Source organism: Gambusia affinis, linkage group LG08, assembly GCF_019740435.1.
Source record: "Gambusia affinis linkage group LG08, SWU_Gaff_1.0, whole genome shotgun sequence".
Taxonomy (NCBI): domain Eukaryota; kingdom Metazoa; phylum Chordata; class Actinopteri; order Cyprinodontiformes; family Poeciliidae; genus Gambusia; species Gambusia affinis.
In genome coordinates this window covers 13,247,279-13,263,776 of record NC_057875.1, presented here as the reverse complement: position 1 = coordinate 13,263,776, position 16,498 = coordinate 13,247,279, and the positions used below count along the sequence as shown (strand labels likewise).

At 37.9% G+C, this 16,498-nt stretch overlaps 1 protein-coding gene across 3 annotated transcripts; it reads right to left on the bottom strand.

Moving 5' to 3' along the window:
* Window positions 1-119: 119 nt before the first annotated feature.
* Window positions 120-15,834, bottom strand: nr1h4 (nuclear receptor subfamily 1, group H, member 4). 3 transcript variants are annotated; one of them, XM_044124576.1, is made up of 11 exons: window positions 15,683-15,834; window positions 13,533-13,621; window positions 13,254-13,417; window positions 10,052-10,429; window positions 5,800-5,940; window positions 4,915-5,057; window positions 4,741-4,839; window positions 4,554-4,653; window positions 3,942-4,088; window positions 1,034-1,147; window positions 120-908 (listed from the first exon to the last, which is right to left on the bottom strand). In XM_044124576.1, exons 3-11 carry the CDS (start codon window positions 13,348-13,350, stop codon window positions 670-672), a joined length of 1,458 nt encoding a protein of 485 aa, XP_043980511.1. In that variant the 5' UTR covers window positions 13,351-13,417; window positions 13,533-13,621; window positions 15,683-15,834; the 3' UTR covers window positions 120-669. The 3 variants fall into 3 exon arrangements, with proteins under 3 accessions (XP_043980511.1, XP_043980512.1, XP_043980513.1); XM_044124577.1 differs by having other exon boundaries at window positions 13,533-13,578; window positions 15,683-15,822; XM_044124578.1 differs by lacking the exons at window positions 13,254-13,417; window positions 13,533-13,621; window positions 15,683-15,834 and adding an exon at window positions 11,810-11,975.
* Between the last annotated feature and the right edge of the window lie 664 nt (window positions 15,835-16,498).

The window sequence follows — 16,498 nt, the reverse complement described above, 5'->3', positions numbered from 1 at the left end:
TAATAATTTTGCTATGTTGCTATATTTTTTGTTATTGTCCTTTAATTGGACAATAAGTGTTTCGATAATAGATAATAGAAGGTCAACTGCAGTCATAAATAAGAAAGAATATGCTTTCTGAGATTAAATAAAGAATTTATTTCATAAAAGAAATAAATAATTTGGCATTTGAATAATATTTGAAAACATTTTTTTCAGCCACCCAATAACATGTAGAAAGTTCCACTCTTACTAGAAGAAATGTGGTACATTTTTCTATATTTGCTGTAATTAATGTATTCTCTGTTGTATGAAAATACTTCCCTGGAAATGTCAATTATCAAGGGAAGTACATAAAACATACATTTCTGTGCATAAAATAAAAACGAGCCCATCGTAAAACACTAATCTAAATCTCCAACAACCTTCTTGGCTTCGTACAAAATTCCAGTGTTTGTACTTCTTTGACTCATCCATTTTAAATGTCAGCGTTTTAAGCCAAATATTGATGACAAAACTTGAACATGGAAAAAGCTGCTATATTACACTAATATTACCTATTTATAAAGTCAGGCAGAACCAAAGCAGACTTGTTGTTTGTCTACCATTATGAACTTGGTTCCACTCCTGAAGCCTTTTAGCTGGAATGTCCTTCTCTTCTTCCCAGGCTCCTTCGCTGCTCACCGTGCCTCACTGCACATCCCAGATCTCACAGAGCAGCGGGGTGAATTTGTGGTCGTTCACTCTCCATGACGTCAGCATCTCTGCATGATAATGGTTGAGCGTCCTCAGCTCCGTCAGGCGGCCCAGGAGGCGAGCAAAGTACTGCGGCTCCTGCGGATGCTGCAGAACACACAGCTTCTTCAGCAGCTCCACCATCGGCTCCTGCAGCCGCTCCACAGCCTGCTGGTCCCTCACATAAGGCCGATCTAGAGAGGAATACAATGCACTCTAATTATACTGTACGCTTCGAAGGAGTACTGGTATCGATATGGAAACATGAAGAATAATAGACTCCACGAAGAGCACTGAGTGAAGGCAAAAGATGGCTCACCTGGTGTCAGGATGGTTATTGCAGTGAGGAGAGCCTGTTCCTCCAGCACCATGTGCAGCTCACCAACGCTTTTGTAAAAATTAAACAAGGGCGTGATGAATTCTTCTGATATACCTGCAGAAACAAATATGGTTTTTATTATACATTTTGCCTAAAAGCTTGCTAAGTGCAAGTGAAAGTTTAGATTTTGAGATTCACCTGCTTTTGATGTGCAACAAGGAACAAGGAACAGCTTTTATTTTGAGCTAAAGCTTGTTAAAATTAAGGGGGAAAAAAATAAGATCTCCAAAAACACTCAAATGTCATAATTTTGATTAAATAAATTGAACGCTTATTTCTTTTTTGCTTTTGTAAGATTTCATCTAATTTTGAATCACACTTTAATTTCAAATCATTAAATCAGAACAAATTTAAACAAGCTGATTTTAATATAAAATATACTTTTTTGGGCAGTAAACTCTAAAAATACATCAGCGTCAGAATTTTCATTGGTTTTAAAAGCAGACAAACCATTTCAAAAAAAGTATTTTGAGCCAACAGTTCACGGCTTTAAATTCAAGAACAATTCGGTTAAGGAGGGGAACAATGATCCAAACCACATCAAGACGTTCATCACTGACAGGCTCAGAAACGCAGTGAAAAATAAAGCTAAGTGTTTTCAAAGGCCTCGTCAAAGTTTGTACTCAAATTGAACCAACGTGGATCACGTTTTATCTTAACAAACAAAAGAAAAACTAGAAAAACTTCAGAAAAACACTTCATGTTCGGTATCTTTGTCCAATATTAAAAAACATGTTAATGATGAAAGATTTAATTGTGACAAAAAAAAAAAGTGTGCAACGTCTTTCAGTCAGGTTCCTGTTTAACGTTTGGGAGCTGTAGAGGCTCGTCGATCTAGTGGGGGCGTCTGTCCACCCGGAGACATCATTATCATCATCGTCGTCCTCATCATCGTCATGGAGCTTTCAGAAATGCCAGGGGGTCTCAGAGGGAAAGAAGTGCACAATGGCACGTTTGATGTTGTGATAAGAAACAATGCTCTCTTCAGACAGCTTTGCTGCCTTTTTCTCCCTGACTGGCCTTTAGTGTGACTATCTCTTATCCTCACCCTTCACTCAGGAGCAGCGCTCAGGGACTTACTGACACACACACACACATTTGCCATCATCACATTTGCTGTCTAACTGTCCAGTCTGGTTGACATGATGACACCTCACATACATATCAATGATTCTTAAAAGCAGCAGGTCAGTAAACGATTCAGCCCAGGGGATATTTATGGAAGCAGAGAGGCAGTATGTGCGTTTTAATAACCTAATCCTGTTGGTTCAAAAGAAGTCGGGGTTTGCTGTTCTTCACCTGGAGCAACGCAGGCACACCTGAACAGAGTGAAACTGAAACCACACAGGGTTCGTGTGCATGTGTAACCGACACCCAGCCTGGGATCAGTAGGTCAGTGCACATCTCTCCGCTGCATCACACAGATCAAATATTAAACGAGAATCCGACCAGATTTGGCTAGATTCAACCCGACAGACCAAAAGACGGAGGGACATTTGACATCCAGCAGAAGTTACTGCCATCAAGATTCTCACTCATTTCTCATTTACAGGGGTTTTATTTAGGCCTACAATAATTCATAACCTAGCAGATTAAGGCTGAAGGTAGTCGTTGAACGTTTCCATTCTAACTGGAAGGAATATTAAAGTTCTATAGTTGCCTAGCCAGAATTTCAATTTGTCGATTGTAAGGAGGCCTTCTGACCTCAAAGACTTGTTCATTGCTAACTGGCACAAAAGGTGTAAATAATCAATATATACCCTGATTGTATTTTTTGTCATGACTGAAACATCTTTTACTTTGGTTTATCGACTTTCTGCCATCTTTTATCAGAAACAACCTTTTTAGCTGAGTGAACATGTTTTGAAACTTAAGTTAAAAATTTGCTTGTTTAACTGTATGACTCATCTGCAAATAACTTTACAAATAGTATAATTATTTTACACAATAATTTTCTTTGACTCCCTAACAGGTTTATCGTCTAGTTATCAAACTAATAAATGGCTAGATTGACCCTGTACTCATAGATTATCTTTGTTGTACAGTTTTGGCCTGAACTTTACATATTCCCATAATGAGGATGAATATTATAGTATTTATCAAAGTAATTCTGGACTTCAGCATTGTTTTCAAAAGGCTTGAATAAGTTCATATGCCAAACAATTTGTGTTATTGGGCAAGACTAATATTTTGTCACATGTGCCTTACCAAGTTTCACTACTACTATGACTACATGCTTATTGTAGCTATCAACAAACCTTTAGTGTAATTACGACCAAATGTTTTGGTAGAACAAGGTCAGAGTAAATATGGGGACTTTCAAGAACAGATCAAGCTTTAGGTGTTATTCTCTGCAAACTGCAGCCTCCTAAAAGACAAAATATAGTGGTGGTGTGTGTATATCTATTGGCCTGCATGTATATTTTTCACATGAAATTCAAATTTGCACCCAGTTAATGTGGTTGAAATTAACAAAAGCAGAAATAAATGTAATTCAAGTAAATAATTCAAATGTAAAAATAGTCATGATGTTAAAGCTCGTAATGAGAACCTGAAATCTTCCAACTAAAACTGAATAATCAGAGGGAAAACATAACTAATCAGCTCTAATTGTTTGGATCCATTTAATTTTAAATTTCAACATAGAAGCTGACGTATTTTTCTCTAGAATTGAATTAAAATTTTCAAAATTTATCCTGATCAGGAGAATGCCTCATTTGAATTCATTGCTTTCAAAGATTTTTCAAGGTTGCGTTGGAAACTCTTCTTTGTTACGTCAAGAAAGTTTTAGTTATTTTTCCAGATAAAATCTGACTTTACCAACACCATATTTAGTGAGTAAACTCACCACTTTTCCGTATCCTTTCTTCTAAAACCTCAGTGTGTCCTTTTGGCATTTTCCTGCTGAAAACTTGAGCTGAACGCAGAAACATGGCCTCCACAGCCGAACCCTTCAGCAGAGCGATCTGATCTTCATGATCCAGAGACAGAAACCCTAACGAAGAAATTACATCTTTTTGTTTCTTTGGATACTACATGCATACTGTGACTAAGTAATTGCCCCCTTACTGTTTTCATCTGGTTTTGCTGTTTTGTTACTATTAAACATTTCAGTACTTTTATATTAGATACAAAACTATCCTCACCCAATAATGAAAAAATAAATGCCCTCTCCTAATTAAGTTATGAATAAAATAGAGTAAGCCCAGTTTTTGGACGGCTAAATAAAATTTCATAAGGCGTTCTTAAGCCTAATTCCTGTCAGATCTGTAGAGTGAGGAGATCACCTAAAAAGGACCCGATTGGCAACATGAAGTAGGTAAAAAAAAAAGATCCAAAGATGCAACTCATCCGGATCCAAAGAAACTCAATAAGTAAATGCAAGGCTGGAATACAAAACAATTTATAAGACAAAGGCTTTTTTCCACAGCTCTGTGTAACTTTGTGTTCTCTGATTTACCTGGAATATTCTTTGTAAACTCCACCAAAACCTGAACTTGACTTGTTGCGATTTCGGTCAAGAGGAGAAAGTTTTCCTCTGTGCTGTACTGCTCTTGTAGCTGGAAGGAAAAGCAAGAATAAACTGATTATTTATTCTTAGTTATTCCTCATAATGTGAACAATTCAATGTTAGGCTGGACAAATACCAGCTTTTTGGTAACGTCCTGGGGGATTTGATGTTTGTTGTAAGCCTCCACTATGAGCTTCATGAGTGCATCTTGCTCTTTAGTAATTGCCACCTTTTCCTAAATTTGAAAACAAAAAACATTTTATTTGCCTCATCTACATTGCTCTGGGACTCGATAAGATGCCTTGTTTACCTTTGACAGCTTGGTGGTTGAGGTGACCTGCTTGTTGTCTGCACTGTCCACCCCCTCTGTCTCGTCTCCTGTTGACCGCCCCGGGGAGGTCTTGGTGTTCTTGCGAAGCCTTTTAGATTTACACTGGATCTCTGTCAGCAGACCTGTAGGCATCAGTGAAGGCTTCACTTTCTGAGTTAAATACCTCACAGATTTGTATCCAGAGCAGCTTTAAAAAGCTAAACAAAGTCACTTAAGGATCCCTTACTAATTTCTATCAAACACATGAATTCATTCAAGATCCCAGTTATTATATAGTGAACACATACTCTTTTTACTATTTAATTACACACTCAAATATGGAAAGCAAATTTTAAAACGTTCAGTAATGAGAGAGAAAAAAAATTCACCTGTTCATTTTTTCCCTGCCTAATTAGTTAAGCTCTTACCGTGGGGACAGATAGTATCATGAAGGCCTTCCATGCTGCAATATTGATCACAGCTGCACTGAAGTATTTATGAGCAACAGGAGTCCAGTTTATCCTTCAGTGCTTTTGTACTGCCAACTATTAACAGAACTCACAGCTGGTTTCTGAAACTAACGTTACCAGGGAGAAAGCTGGAGCAACTCTTTCAGTGTCCACATGCTGATTAATGATGTTGATCTTTTATAGGGAGAACTTTTTGCTTGACTGCTTTCATTCCAGAAAACCAAACAAAAGCTGTGTCATATGTCATAAATGACACATTATATCCTCGGATAATTAACTAGACAATGTCAGAATGGAGAATGAGGATTCACCTCTCAGCTGTCCCCAACTCGTCCAGTGTCATATTTGTTCATTGTTGATTTCAATACGTTTAAAAGTCTACCTGTCATCTCTCCAAACCTGCAGCCATACTCACACTCTGCCAGCATGCCCATCTCCTTGCATTTTCTCAGCCTGCACTCCTGGCATTTCCTGCGCATGTACATGTCCATCTCACAGTTGCCGCCACTCTTGCATTTGTACACGGCGTTCTTTGTTATGCTTCGTCTGAAGAAGCCTGAACACAAGCAGAGGAGGACGGTAAACATCACATAACGCGTTGCAAGGATTTGAGTTTAAAACAGTTTGAATATCCACCGTTTCCTGGGTGTTTTTTATATTTGAAAAAAAAAAATGCTCTAGTTTTATTATTATTAATATTATTATGATTTTTTTTTTTTTTTGTCATTGGGGATACAATCATCCTTACGTTTATTTATTAGAGCAATTATTACAAGTCAGCAGTCTGAATGCTACTACCTCATTATTTAAAGGGCCAGGTGTTAATTTTTGCAGTGTATGAACGATGCTGAATAAAACATGTGTTGCGGATCAAGTAACTCTTTTAGTTACACTCTTACACACTGTCTATCTTTGCTTTTCAACATTAAGTAATTATAGACACAGTCAATTAAAAAAACATAATTCAGCATTTATTTTATTCTAATTCTGCAGATTTAACAGACACTGCACAACGTTTGATAGCCAATGTGTCATAATCTTTGGCTTTCTGTTTTGCTTTATTTTAGTGTTTGTCACCATTTTTATATTCAGTTTATTTCTTAATTTTAAGATGTTCTTTTGCTCTCTCCATTTGTATTTTTTTGTATATGCATAGCTGCATATTCAGTCATTTCTCCCATTTACTTCCCTTCCCTCCCAGCTGCATCCAGTTTCAAATCAACCTCCTATTCCTTGTTCAGAAATTAACTCTTCAGCTTGAATATCTCAATTGCTCAAATCCTCCTCTTCTTGTAATTTATTATTTTGGATTCCACCTGGACTTTTGTTTTTGAAAGACTTTGAATTTCCCTTTTTAGAGTAATAGTTTATTTTCACCTCAAGGTTTCCCCCAGAAAACGTCCTGAGCCAGGTGATTGGGCGCTCAGCAGTCATTCATGCAGCAGCCCGTCGTGTTTTTGATTTAAAAGATGCTTAAAGTTGACAGGAAATTTGAAAATATCACTTGATAATTATGTGTTATTGGAAGATTGGAAGATTAATATCTGAACACCAACTATACAGTCTGAAAAATGCAAACATGAAAAAAAAACCGTAAGTAAATAAGCAATGCTAAGCCTGGTGGGGGCACAAGTAAAGCTTGATGGCCCGCCAGGCTTGTAATACACTGGGGGAAACCCTGCACCTGCATTTTGGGTTCTGCTTTTTATAGTTTCATGATACAATGTGTTTCTGACAAAATCTGAATGAACAAAATGGTAAGAAATATTACGAATTTTTACAAAGTGGTGTGATAATAAGTGGCTCCATACGTTTGAGATGAAGTTCTTGTTTTGCACACATTGTATCCAAAAGCCAGCTTGCAGTGGCGGAGAAGTGGGACACAGCCCTGTTTTCCTCACTTACTGTTGTGAAATATGCCAATCATCTGATCAATATGACTATATTTAAATGGACAAGCTGTTTCCTAATGATGAATGCCTATTCTGGACAGCAACAGGTGAGAATACACATAGCTTGTTATTTTTTAGCGACTCTTCAGTCTGAACCCGTTCTCACCTCTGACCTCAATGAAGCACTTGTTTAAACAGTGGTTTAGAGCCATCAAATATAGCAACAAACTAACACTTTGACTCATTAACTTTAGGACAGAGACCAGACATTCTGATGTCATTAAGCACAATGACACGCAGTGATGAGACCAAGCTCGGGTTGCTTGTGCATTGTGTAGGAGAAAGGTGAGAAGGAATCCAATCGGGGCACCATTACCTAGAAGACTTGAGTCTATTCTCGGTGAAACGGCAGCACAGGTCAGCTAGCACACTCCTGGCATTGTCCAGGATGGCCGTGTGGAATTACACTCATATCCCTTCAGCCTGCCGTTCGACAGGAATCCCACTGAATTCACAATGCAATAAAAACACAGGGAGGGGCTGCTGAAGGTCGCAACGGTGCTTTCACCCAGTTAATAATTTGTAAACTGAGGGAAAACTCGTAAAGTGCTCACTCCCACTGTTCCGTACAGTCATTTAGTTGTTTTATTCTCATAAAGTCAGCATCAGTCAGTCAAAACCTGACCAATGTCGTAAGCTGGATGGATTTATTTTCTGTCCTTGGCAGGTACTTAAACATTCACTCAACAGCATTTAGTGCTTGTTATACAAGCTCTTTTAAATTGCTGTATCAAAATCTTGAAAAGCAGTCACCTGAGGAAATGGACGCAGCATTTTTATAAAGCTAAACTGATTTTCTTTGGAGAAAAGAAACGTCCTTTCAGGTGGGACATTTAATCACAGATTTCTAAATATTGTGTAATTCTAGCTACTGTTGCCTCATGCACACATATGATTCTTACCCAGATGTTTGGACTGTAGAAATAAACACTGCTGTCATAAATAGGCTCTAAAGGTCTAAAGATACGAAGAACAGACATTTCCAATGTGGGGCAAATGTCGTTGAGCTTTTAGGTAAAATGTCATATTACAGCTCAATGCAACTGAGTTTTAAACAAACTTCACATGATAATGCAGTGCCTTGCCAAGATCTTCATTTTGAAGTTATTTAACATTTAAAATCACAAAACATCAAATATTTCATTTGGATTTTAGGCGATACCAAAACACAAAGTGGCAAATCACTGGGAAAACGGGTGGGGAATTATCTTAGTGTTTCAATGTTTTTACAGATGAAATGCTCTCAGATGATTGTTAGAGAGCATTAGTGAACAAAGATCATCACGAAGGTCAGGAAACACAGCAGAGAAGTCAGGGAGAAAGTTGTGGAGAAGTCTAAAAGCTGTGTCAGGTTATAAAGAGCTTTTCAGAAATCTTTGTAAATCTCATAGAGTTCGGTTCAGTCGCGCACCTGAAATTGAAATGGTGAGATAGAAATATAATTTACCTCACCTAATCTGACAGGCCGGATCAGTAGAGCGTTAATAAAACAAGCAGGGCCTGAGCTGTACAGATTCAGAGCTCGGGTGGACAGGAAACTTCAATCCAAGGACTCTATAAATCTGGCATTTGGTAAGTTGCCATGGAGACAGCCATTACTGTGGAGACACTTAGGCTGCGTTCACACGGCATACTGAATTGACCCAATTTCCATATTTTGTCAAATCAGATATTTTTGCCGGTGCCGTTCACACTGAGACACAATTGGTATGCAACTTGTGTGTGTTCTGCAGTCTGAACAGGCAAAGGACCTGAAAGTGTCCCGCATGCGCAGTAGAGGGCGCAATAGCGTCAGCGTCCTCAGAGTTCTGCCAACCGCCATAAAAAGAAGAAGTGCTCAGCGTTTGCAGAAGTAAACATGGAGGCTAACGGTGGAGCATGAAGTTGTTGTCCGACCGGAGTAGTATATTAACAACGTAATCCTCATTATAGTCCGTCGTGGTTGTTGTACGTCCCGCTTGCGCGTATCAGGGTGCAGAATGGTGAGATACTTTTTCCAGTATCAGTGACTTTCGGTTCGGATGAATGTGACCTGAAGGTTAGGTCGCATTCGAATCGGATACGTATCGGATATGCAAGTGGCCTGGGTTGCATTTGAAAAGAATCCGACCTGGGCTGTTCTGACTGTCATGAAAAGATCAGATACAGGTCGTATTACGTAAAAAACATCGGAATTGGGTCACTTAAGCTTGCAGTGTGAACGAAGCCTGACAGTCTTGCTTCTCAAACTTGGGTTCAAGTATCACTGTTGGTACTTGAGCTGCTTAAGTGGTACTCAAAAGAAATGTAGGTATTATTTGCAAGAACTCTCAGAATCTGTTATTTTTTTCCAAATTCAGACTTGAAACCTTTAATTTCAGAGGCATAATTAAACCATCTCCTTATTTATGCAGTTGGGATGTATGTGAATTTTATACTCTTTACAAAATAATATTTTATGGTGTTTGGGGAAAATGTATTGGCTGAAGCATATTCGTGTCTTAGAAAGGTTAAAGTTCAGCTCTAAACCCAACTGAGAATCTGTGGCAAGACTATAAGTTTGCTGTTCACTGACCCTCTTCAGCCAATCTTAAAGAATTCAAAGAATAAGGTTTAAATATCATTTCTACCTCAGCCTTTAAAACAAAACGAGAACCTCTTGTTAAACTACACAGAGATAAAGGATAACACAAGACTTTCCCACAGTGCTGTATCTCCTGTGGAAACTCCACACACCTTTACATCCTTCACAGGTGAGAGCGTTGTAGTGGTATCCAGAGGCCTTGTCCCCACAGACCACACACAGTTCCTCCCCCTTGATCCTTCCAGGTTGGTTTAGGTGCCGGTTCCTCTTGCAAACAGCCGGCATAACAGAAGAGGCCTCGTCCATTTCCGTCCCATAACTGCCCTCCAGGGGTCCTTTCCTTAGTTCGTATAAGCCCATGTGTGAATACCATTCGTCTCCACTGAATGGAGGGTAATAGTTCTGAGTGGAGTAGTATGGAGTGGCGGACATGTTTGGCTCCAGGGATGGATACTGCATACTGGGGTAAGTGGTGAACGGTAGGATGTCAGGGTCCTGCAGAAGAGGACTGCCTTGATCTGCCAGTATGTCTGATGAATAAAAGAAGAAAGGCTTTAGAGAAACGCTCAATGGTGATTACATATTGTGGTCCAGAACAACAATAAATTAATCACTCTGCTCAGTTTTGCATCAACGTCTTCACTTGGTCATTCTAATTATGGATATGACTCATTTTATTTTTAACACATTGCACAAATAGACAGCATGAATAGCACATCCTGGGAAATGTAAAAAAAAATGTTTCCAAAAATATTGTGACACATAAATTAACTGAGATCAAACTACCAACATTTTTTCATTCTGACAAAAGCTGGCAACAAGTTATATCTCAGTTCATTAAAATTGATTTGTTTTAGTTAATTATTATGCATGCTTTTATTTCCGCATAATTTATCACTTACCATTATAACACAAAATGAAACAAAAAACCACCCTGACATTTCATCCTAGGCTTGGGAGCATTTTTATTTTCGTTGGTCAATGTGAAAAAGACAGTTTATAGTCCGAATGTCAAAAACAGGGTTTTTAAATATTTTTTTATCTCAGCTTAGACTATAAATCATCAGTGCATCCATCATGGTCAGAGGAATCAAATGTAGTCCTTGGGCCAGTTATAAAGATCAATTGTTACAGCAGCTTTCATGGTAGAGACCATAACATTAAATATAAATGTGGAGTTTAAGTGTCAATGGAAGATGAATACTGGGACATAAACAAAGAACTACTTATAGTAAGTTTAGACGATATTTCTCTGTGGTGTGACTCCAGAGATAAAAACATAAAACCAAATGTACAAAAAGAAAACTGCTTCAGACAGAAGGTAATAAAACACGAGTATCTGATAAATCCTTATCGGAGGGAGATAATGACCACAGGGATTTGTGCATAAAAAATTAGATGACAGAGCATGGATAAGCTAGAGTTAAATAACAAAAATCTACTTTTTAAGTAGAAAATGATGCAACTCGAAATAATCCAACCAATTCCAACAATGAAACAGGAAATGCTAAAACTAACAGTGTAAGCAGTACACTATAGTTTGAGTGATAACTACAGTGTACTTGCAGCTGACGATGTTAAAATCACAACCTGAAGAACCTTTTCCCAGTAAAATCCATCAGACTTGCTGTCCAGGCAACACACAAAATACCATAAAGCCATAAATGATTAACAACCTGCTCACAATACACTGTGTCTTTCAGACAGGCAATACAGTGACATTACACCAAACAAGCTGACACCAATTTGCTCATAAGGATATTAATTCATAATGAATTAATATCCATAATTAATTCATTATGAATTAATATCCAGGGAAACTTATTCAACACAGAGAAACAGCTTCAGAAAATCAGCAGAACTAACACTTTTCCTCACATGATATTTGTTGAGAAGGATGAATCACAAACCTCTGGATGTCTGAGTCTGGACCATGGCCATCTCCATGTGACCCGACGCAAACTATTCTCAGTTTTTACTCTCCCTCCTCCCCAGTGTTGGTTTGTAGTTTGGCCTTTTTCTTGAGTTTTAACAGAAAAATTATCTCCTACTCAATACTTGTCGATCTGACACCTTGCTAAAGATGTGAAAACATCTTGCTGCCTGGTTGAGAAATGCTGAGGAGGGAGCAAAGGTTGCTGGAGCTATTCATTAACCACCCAGTTAAGATGTCTTCACATCATTACAGGTAGCGGGTTGATTCAGGAGTTTGGGTACAAACTGACTGCTACTGTATGATGGATGTATATCTGCAGGGTCACTTATACATTTGGACAGGTGAAGAATCCCAAAATATTTGCCTTGTTGCTCTGTCGTGTGAAAAACTATTTGTCAGATCTGCTGAATTTGACTAAATAAGAACAAAAGAAGATGGGAGGATTGTTAATTTCTTCTTGCTGACCTTGTACAGAAAGTCATATACTGTTATTGCTGTAGGCAGGACCGCCCTTCAGCGCTTTAGGTTTTAGTCTTAAAGTGCTCTGCTGGTTTATTGTGTAAAGGGTGTGATCAGGAGTTTGTGTAACACGACTTTTCCTGGAATAAATATTACACTCTGTTCACAGCTGTGTAGATAATACTTAGATTTACCTACAACTGATACGACAAATTAACTTTCTGATTGTCTCAGAGGAATTTTAAGCTGGAATGGTTTTGATTTTACTTCAGGTTTATGGATATGACCTGCAGTAAATATCTTCGGATCAGGAGGTAATGATAGCACTGTTCGTATCCATTAGCTTAGCCTTAAACAGTTTAACAATATAGATTGAAATAAATAGCTGTGTTGTTGGTAAATCTATTTAGAATTTTAAAGCTGACTTTTATTCAAGTTTTCAACTCAGTGCTATTGTTAAGAAAAACACTAACATTGTACATGGAATGTCGTCTGTTTCTTTCAAATCAAGTAGATCTATTAGGAAGAGAAGAAATAAAGGTAAAAGGTGTGATAACATGGTTGCATAAATTTACACACCCTTGATGCTAAAACCTTGTTGAAGGATCTTTTGATTTATTTTCAGCGTTCAGTCGCCAATAAACCCCTCATTCATCAAATGTGGGGAAATCAAGTAGAGTGGCCTAATATTATCAATGCTTTCTCATCACCAAACCCTGGTATTTTAACAAGGTATCCACATTTATACCTGATTAACTTTCGAGAGCTGCTGTCAGTTAGAGAATTGTCTTCATGACAGTAGTCTGTGTTGCAGCAGATTTTCTGTTTCATGGTAGGAAGTGTGAGCACACCTACCCTTGTTCTTGCATCATACCAAACTCTCACCCTGCTCACTTCCACTTTCCATTTTTTGATGTTAAAATTGATTTTCAGTTGTGGTTCCTGCCCTCTACACTTACCAAAGAAGTGGGGGCTCTCAGAGATGGAGAACTCATCGCTGGATGGGATTTGCAGCGGTCCCACCACATTGATCTCGGGGCCCTCCCACTCATTCATTCAGGAAAGTTTTCTGTGGTCGACTTCAAAATCCCAGACAGGGTTCACAATATGTCTCCGATTGCTCCTGCACAAAGATTTAAAATGTTATTTTAGGACCTTGCTGAAGCCTTTTTAAACAAACATTCAGTGAACCATTTGGGTCCTGGCCATTTTTACAGTGTAATAAATCATCAACACACCTTACGGGTCCAGATGAGACGTTTAGGGATGAGATGTTTAGTAGCTCTGAACAGGAGGAATGAGGATGAAGGTCAGGTCAATACAAAGCCTTGAGAAGAGCAAATTATGCAAACGAGACAATTACTTCTGTCTTTTCACTTTTTGTACATACTGCTTTCATGATGCATTTTAAGGCTTTGCATAAATTAAGTAAAACTGAGAAGCATTGTAAGAGAATTAAGAAGTTCTTCAATTGAGTCTTCATGTAAAGTAACAAAATGGTCGTGTTGGACATTATCGACGGCGCTGCCACATTGTTTTAATTAAGTCAATGTAATTTCCCTCGAGATGAAAAAGCAGCCCACATGGATTCAATAACCTCCGTCCCACGTGAAAACCAAATGTACAGCCACAGTTAATGTAGTCATGGAAAAAATCAGTTCTACACCGATAAGATTTAAGCAGGAGAGTACCATGCCAATACCTTTTGGAAAAATTAATACTGCACAATAAAACCAAACAAATGAGATACAGGCGTCGCTAGATAACAGGTACAAAAACAGATACAATGCAAGACTATCAGTTTTCTTTTACTTTTGTGTTGTTTGTTCAGCTTAAATGTTTCCAAGCATAGAGTATGTAAGGTAAAACACAATTCACATCAACTTGAACATGTAGGAAATTACAACTTTGTTAAATTGGAAATTAGCTGTGATGATCAAGTTCATCATCCACATTTATACCTGGTTACTGCCTGAGCAACAGAAACAATAAATCACATACATATAACTTTAGACTGAAAGATATCAAAAAGTAATCAACAGAAACGCTACAGGTGTATCACTCAGTATAACCGAACAATTAAGAAGTGATTGAACAAGAACATCTTGTTTTAGTTGTTGGGAGAGCGATGATTCTATCTAAAAAAAAACATTGCAGCACCAGCTTTACTTGCAAAATTGCATCAGAATGGATAGATGAGAAAGAGCTGTTTAAGCTTAATGACATATGCTATGGTGCATGATATTTCATTTTTTGTTTTTGTGCAAGAAAAACAAACAAGCAGAAATTATTGCACATTGCGATTTCGCTAGTTATTTACTGAAAGGTCCAGGGAGAAGCTCATTACACCTACACTTGTTTTCAGTCACTGACAGAGATGCATATTTTTCATTTTTCTTTCAAACAAAAACCAAACAGTTAAAAAGAAAAAAAATCTGCACAGATGTAATACTAAACAAATAGGGACAACTTATGTTTCAAAGACTACAGTGATTGATTTATATCTGTTTACCAGCTGGTTATACTTTCTTCATTTCACATTATCTAGTCCACACATTTACCTATATAATTGCTTCTTTACATTTTCTTTACATTACTTCTTTTCATGTAGTTTCCTCTCAGTTCAGAGTTTGTTATACTTGAAAATAGTGCATTGTACACATAAAACGTCCAAAAGAATAAATCAGCTATAAATCTGGTTATTAGCAGTATCTTACTTTAAAAATCGTTCATCATATTTAGTCTTGAGTTATTTATGTCGAACCATTTAGCTAAATCTGTCAACTTCCTCCTTTGTGATCAGAAGATGTTCCAAAAGAGCAACAAAAATCTCAAATCCGTTGTCAAGCATGGTGGTGGAGGAGTGGTGATTTGGCTTGTTTGGCAGCCACTGGTCCTGGGAGCTTGCACTCATTCAGTGTAGGTGAAAATATATCTGATGTAAGTTTGATGGTTTTTTTTTTTTCCAATATCTAGAGTTTGTCTCAAACTGGATTAAAGTCAATAATCTCAAACATTACTGCAAATCCACAAGTCAATGGTTTAAGAAAAGATAGTGTGTTGCAATGGTCTATCCAAAGCCCAGATCTCAAACTATAATGATGTGCAGCAACTTCAACCAAGTCTACATAGTAATTATTGCCTGGGATAAGAAACGTAATGTTGTAAACAAAAGAGAAAGCAAATCTCTTCGCAATGTCAGAAATTTGTAACGTCAAAAAAAAAAAAAACTAAAGTTATTGAGGTAATAAAGTTGGTTCTAAAACCTGGTGAGTTATAGGTTGTATTTAGTCTTCCCTGTGACTGTCGGTTGCACAGTATTGTCTTTTGTCCATGACAGTACATCCATTCCCAACCCTTCGCCCATCCTTCGTCTGGCAGTTCTTACCTTCTCCTGCCCAACTGATGTGGAAAACTTTCCTTCCGTCTTTGCGTGCGCTAGAGCTCCATCAATATTTAAACGTTAAGCTGCATGTGTCCGATTTTAGTGAGAGGATGTGCGACCAGTTGAGGTCAGAGAGAGAGAAACGGGTGGTGGTTATTAATTAAACTGTCTGTTCCTGTCCATGTCATCCCACTCCCCCAGTGCTTTTTATCAGAACACGTCAACAGGCCTCCTCATGAATTCCCACTCTCACACACAAACATCATGTACATCATTAGCACGACTCAAACTACTGCTGTGATCATTAGGAAGCTGAGTGGATGTGAAGTCTGGAATATTTTCAATAAAATAAAACAAAAGGGATATTCCTGCTATTTCTCATTTGTATTTTGGGTTTTTTAAATTTGTCTTATCATGCAAAATCTCTGGAGCTGAGTGCGACCTTGAACTGATCCAAGCCGTTTCATCATGCAAGGTGACAGTCAATAGATTGGGTTGGAATATTTTTTGGGGGTGGCCACTGTCAGAGACTATGGATCTCTGCAATATTTTTGAATCTTTTTACATTTTAATAAGAAATAAACCTGTAACTGAATTCCCTTTTGACTTTTAATTTCTTTCTTTTTTCTCAAACAGGACGGCTTAATCATTGATGAGCTGTTGCTCCATCTGAAGAGGCCCTTCTGAGTCAACAGACAGTCTCCCTGAAATAAACAGAACCTTTGCCATTGGCTGCTGTTTGTGGACTATCTGCTCTGGATTTAAGAGCATGTAAGGAATGAAATAACACAACGCAAACAAACCCACGTTTAATTCACA

Excerpts from the sequence above, each read along its gene's own strand:
- nr1h4 (XM_044124576.1), bottom strand. The coding sequence starts at position 13,350 with ATGAATGAGTGGGAGGGCCCCGAGATCAATGTGGTGGGACCGCTGCAA. Across the intron at positions 10,430-13,253 it reads TGAGAGCCCCCACTTCTTTG|ACATACTGGCAGATCAAGGC; the intron begins GTAAGTGTAGAG and ends TTTATTCATCAG. Across the intron at positions 1,148-3,941 it reads AGAAAGGATACGGAAAAGTG|GTATATCAGAAGAATTCATC; the intron begins GTGAGTTTACTC and ends TTGTTTCTGCAG.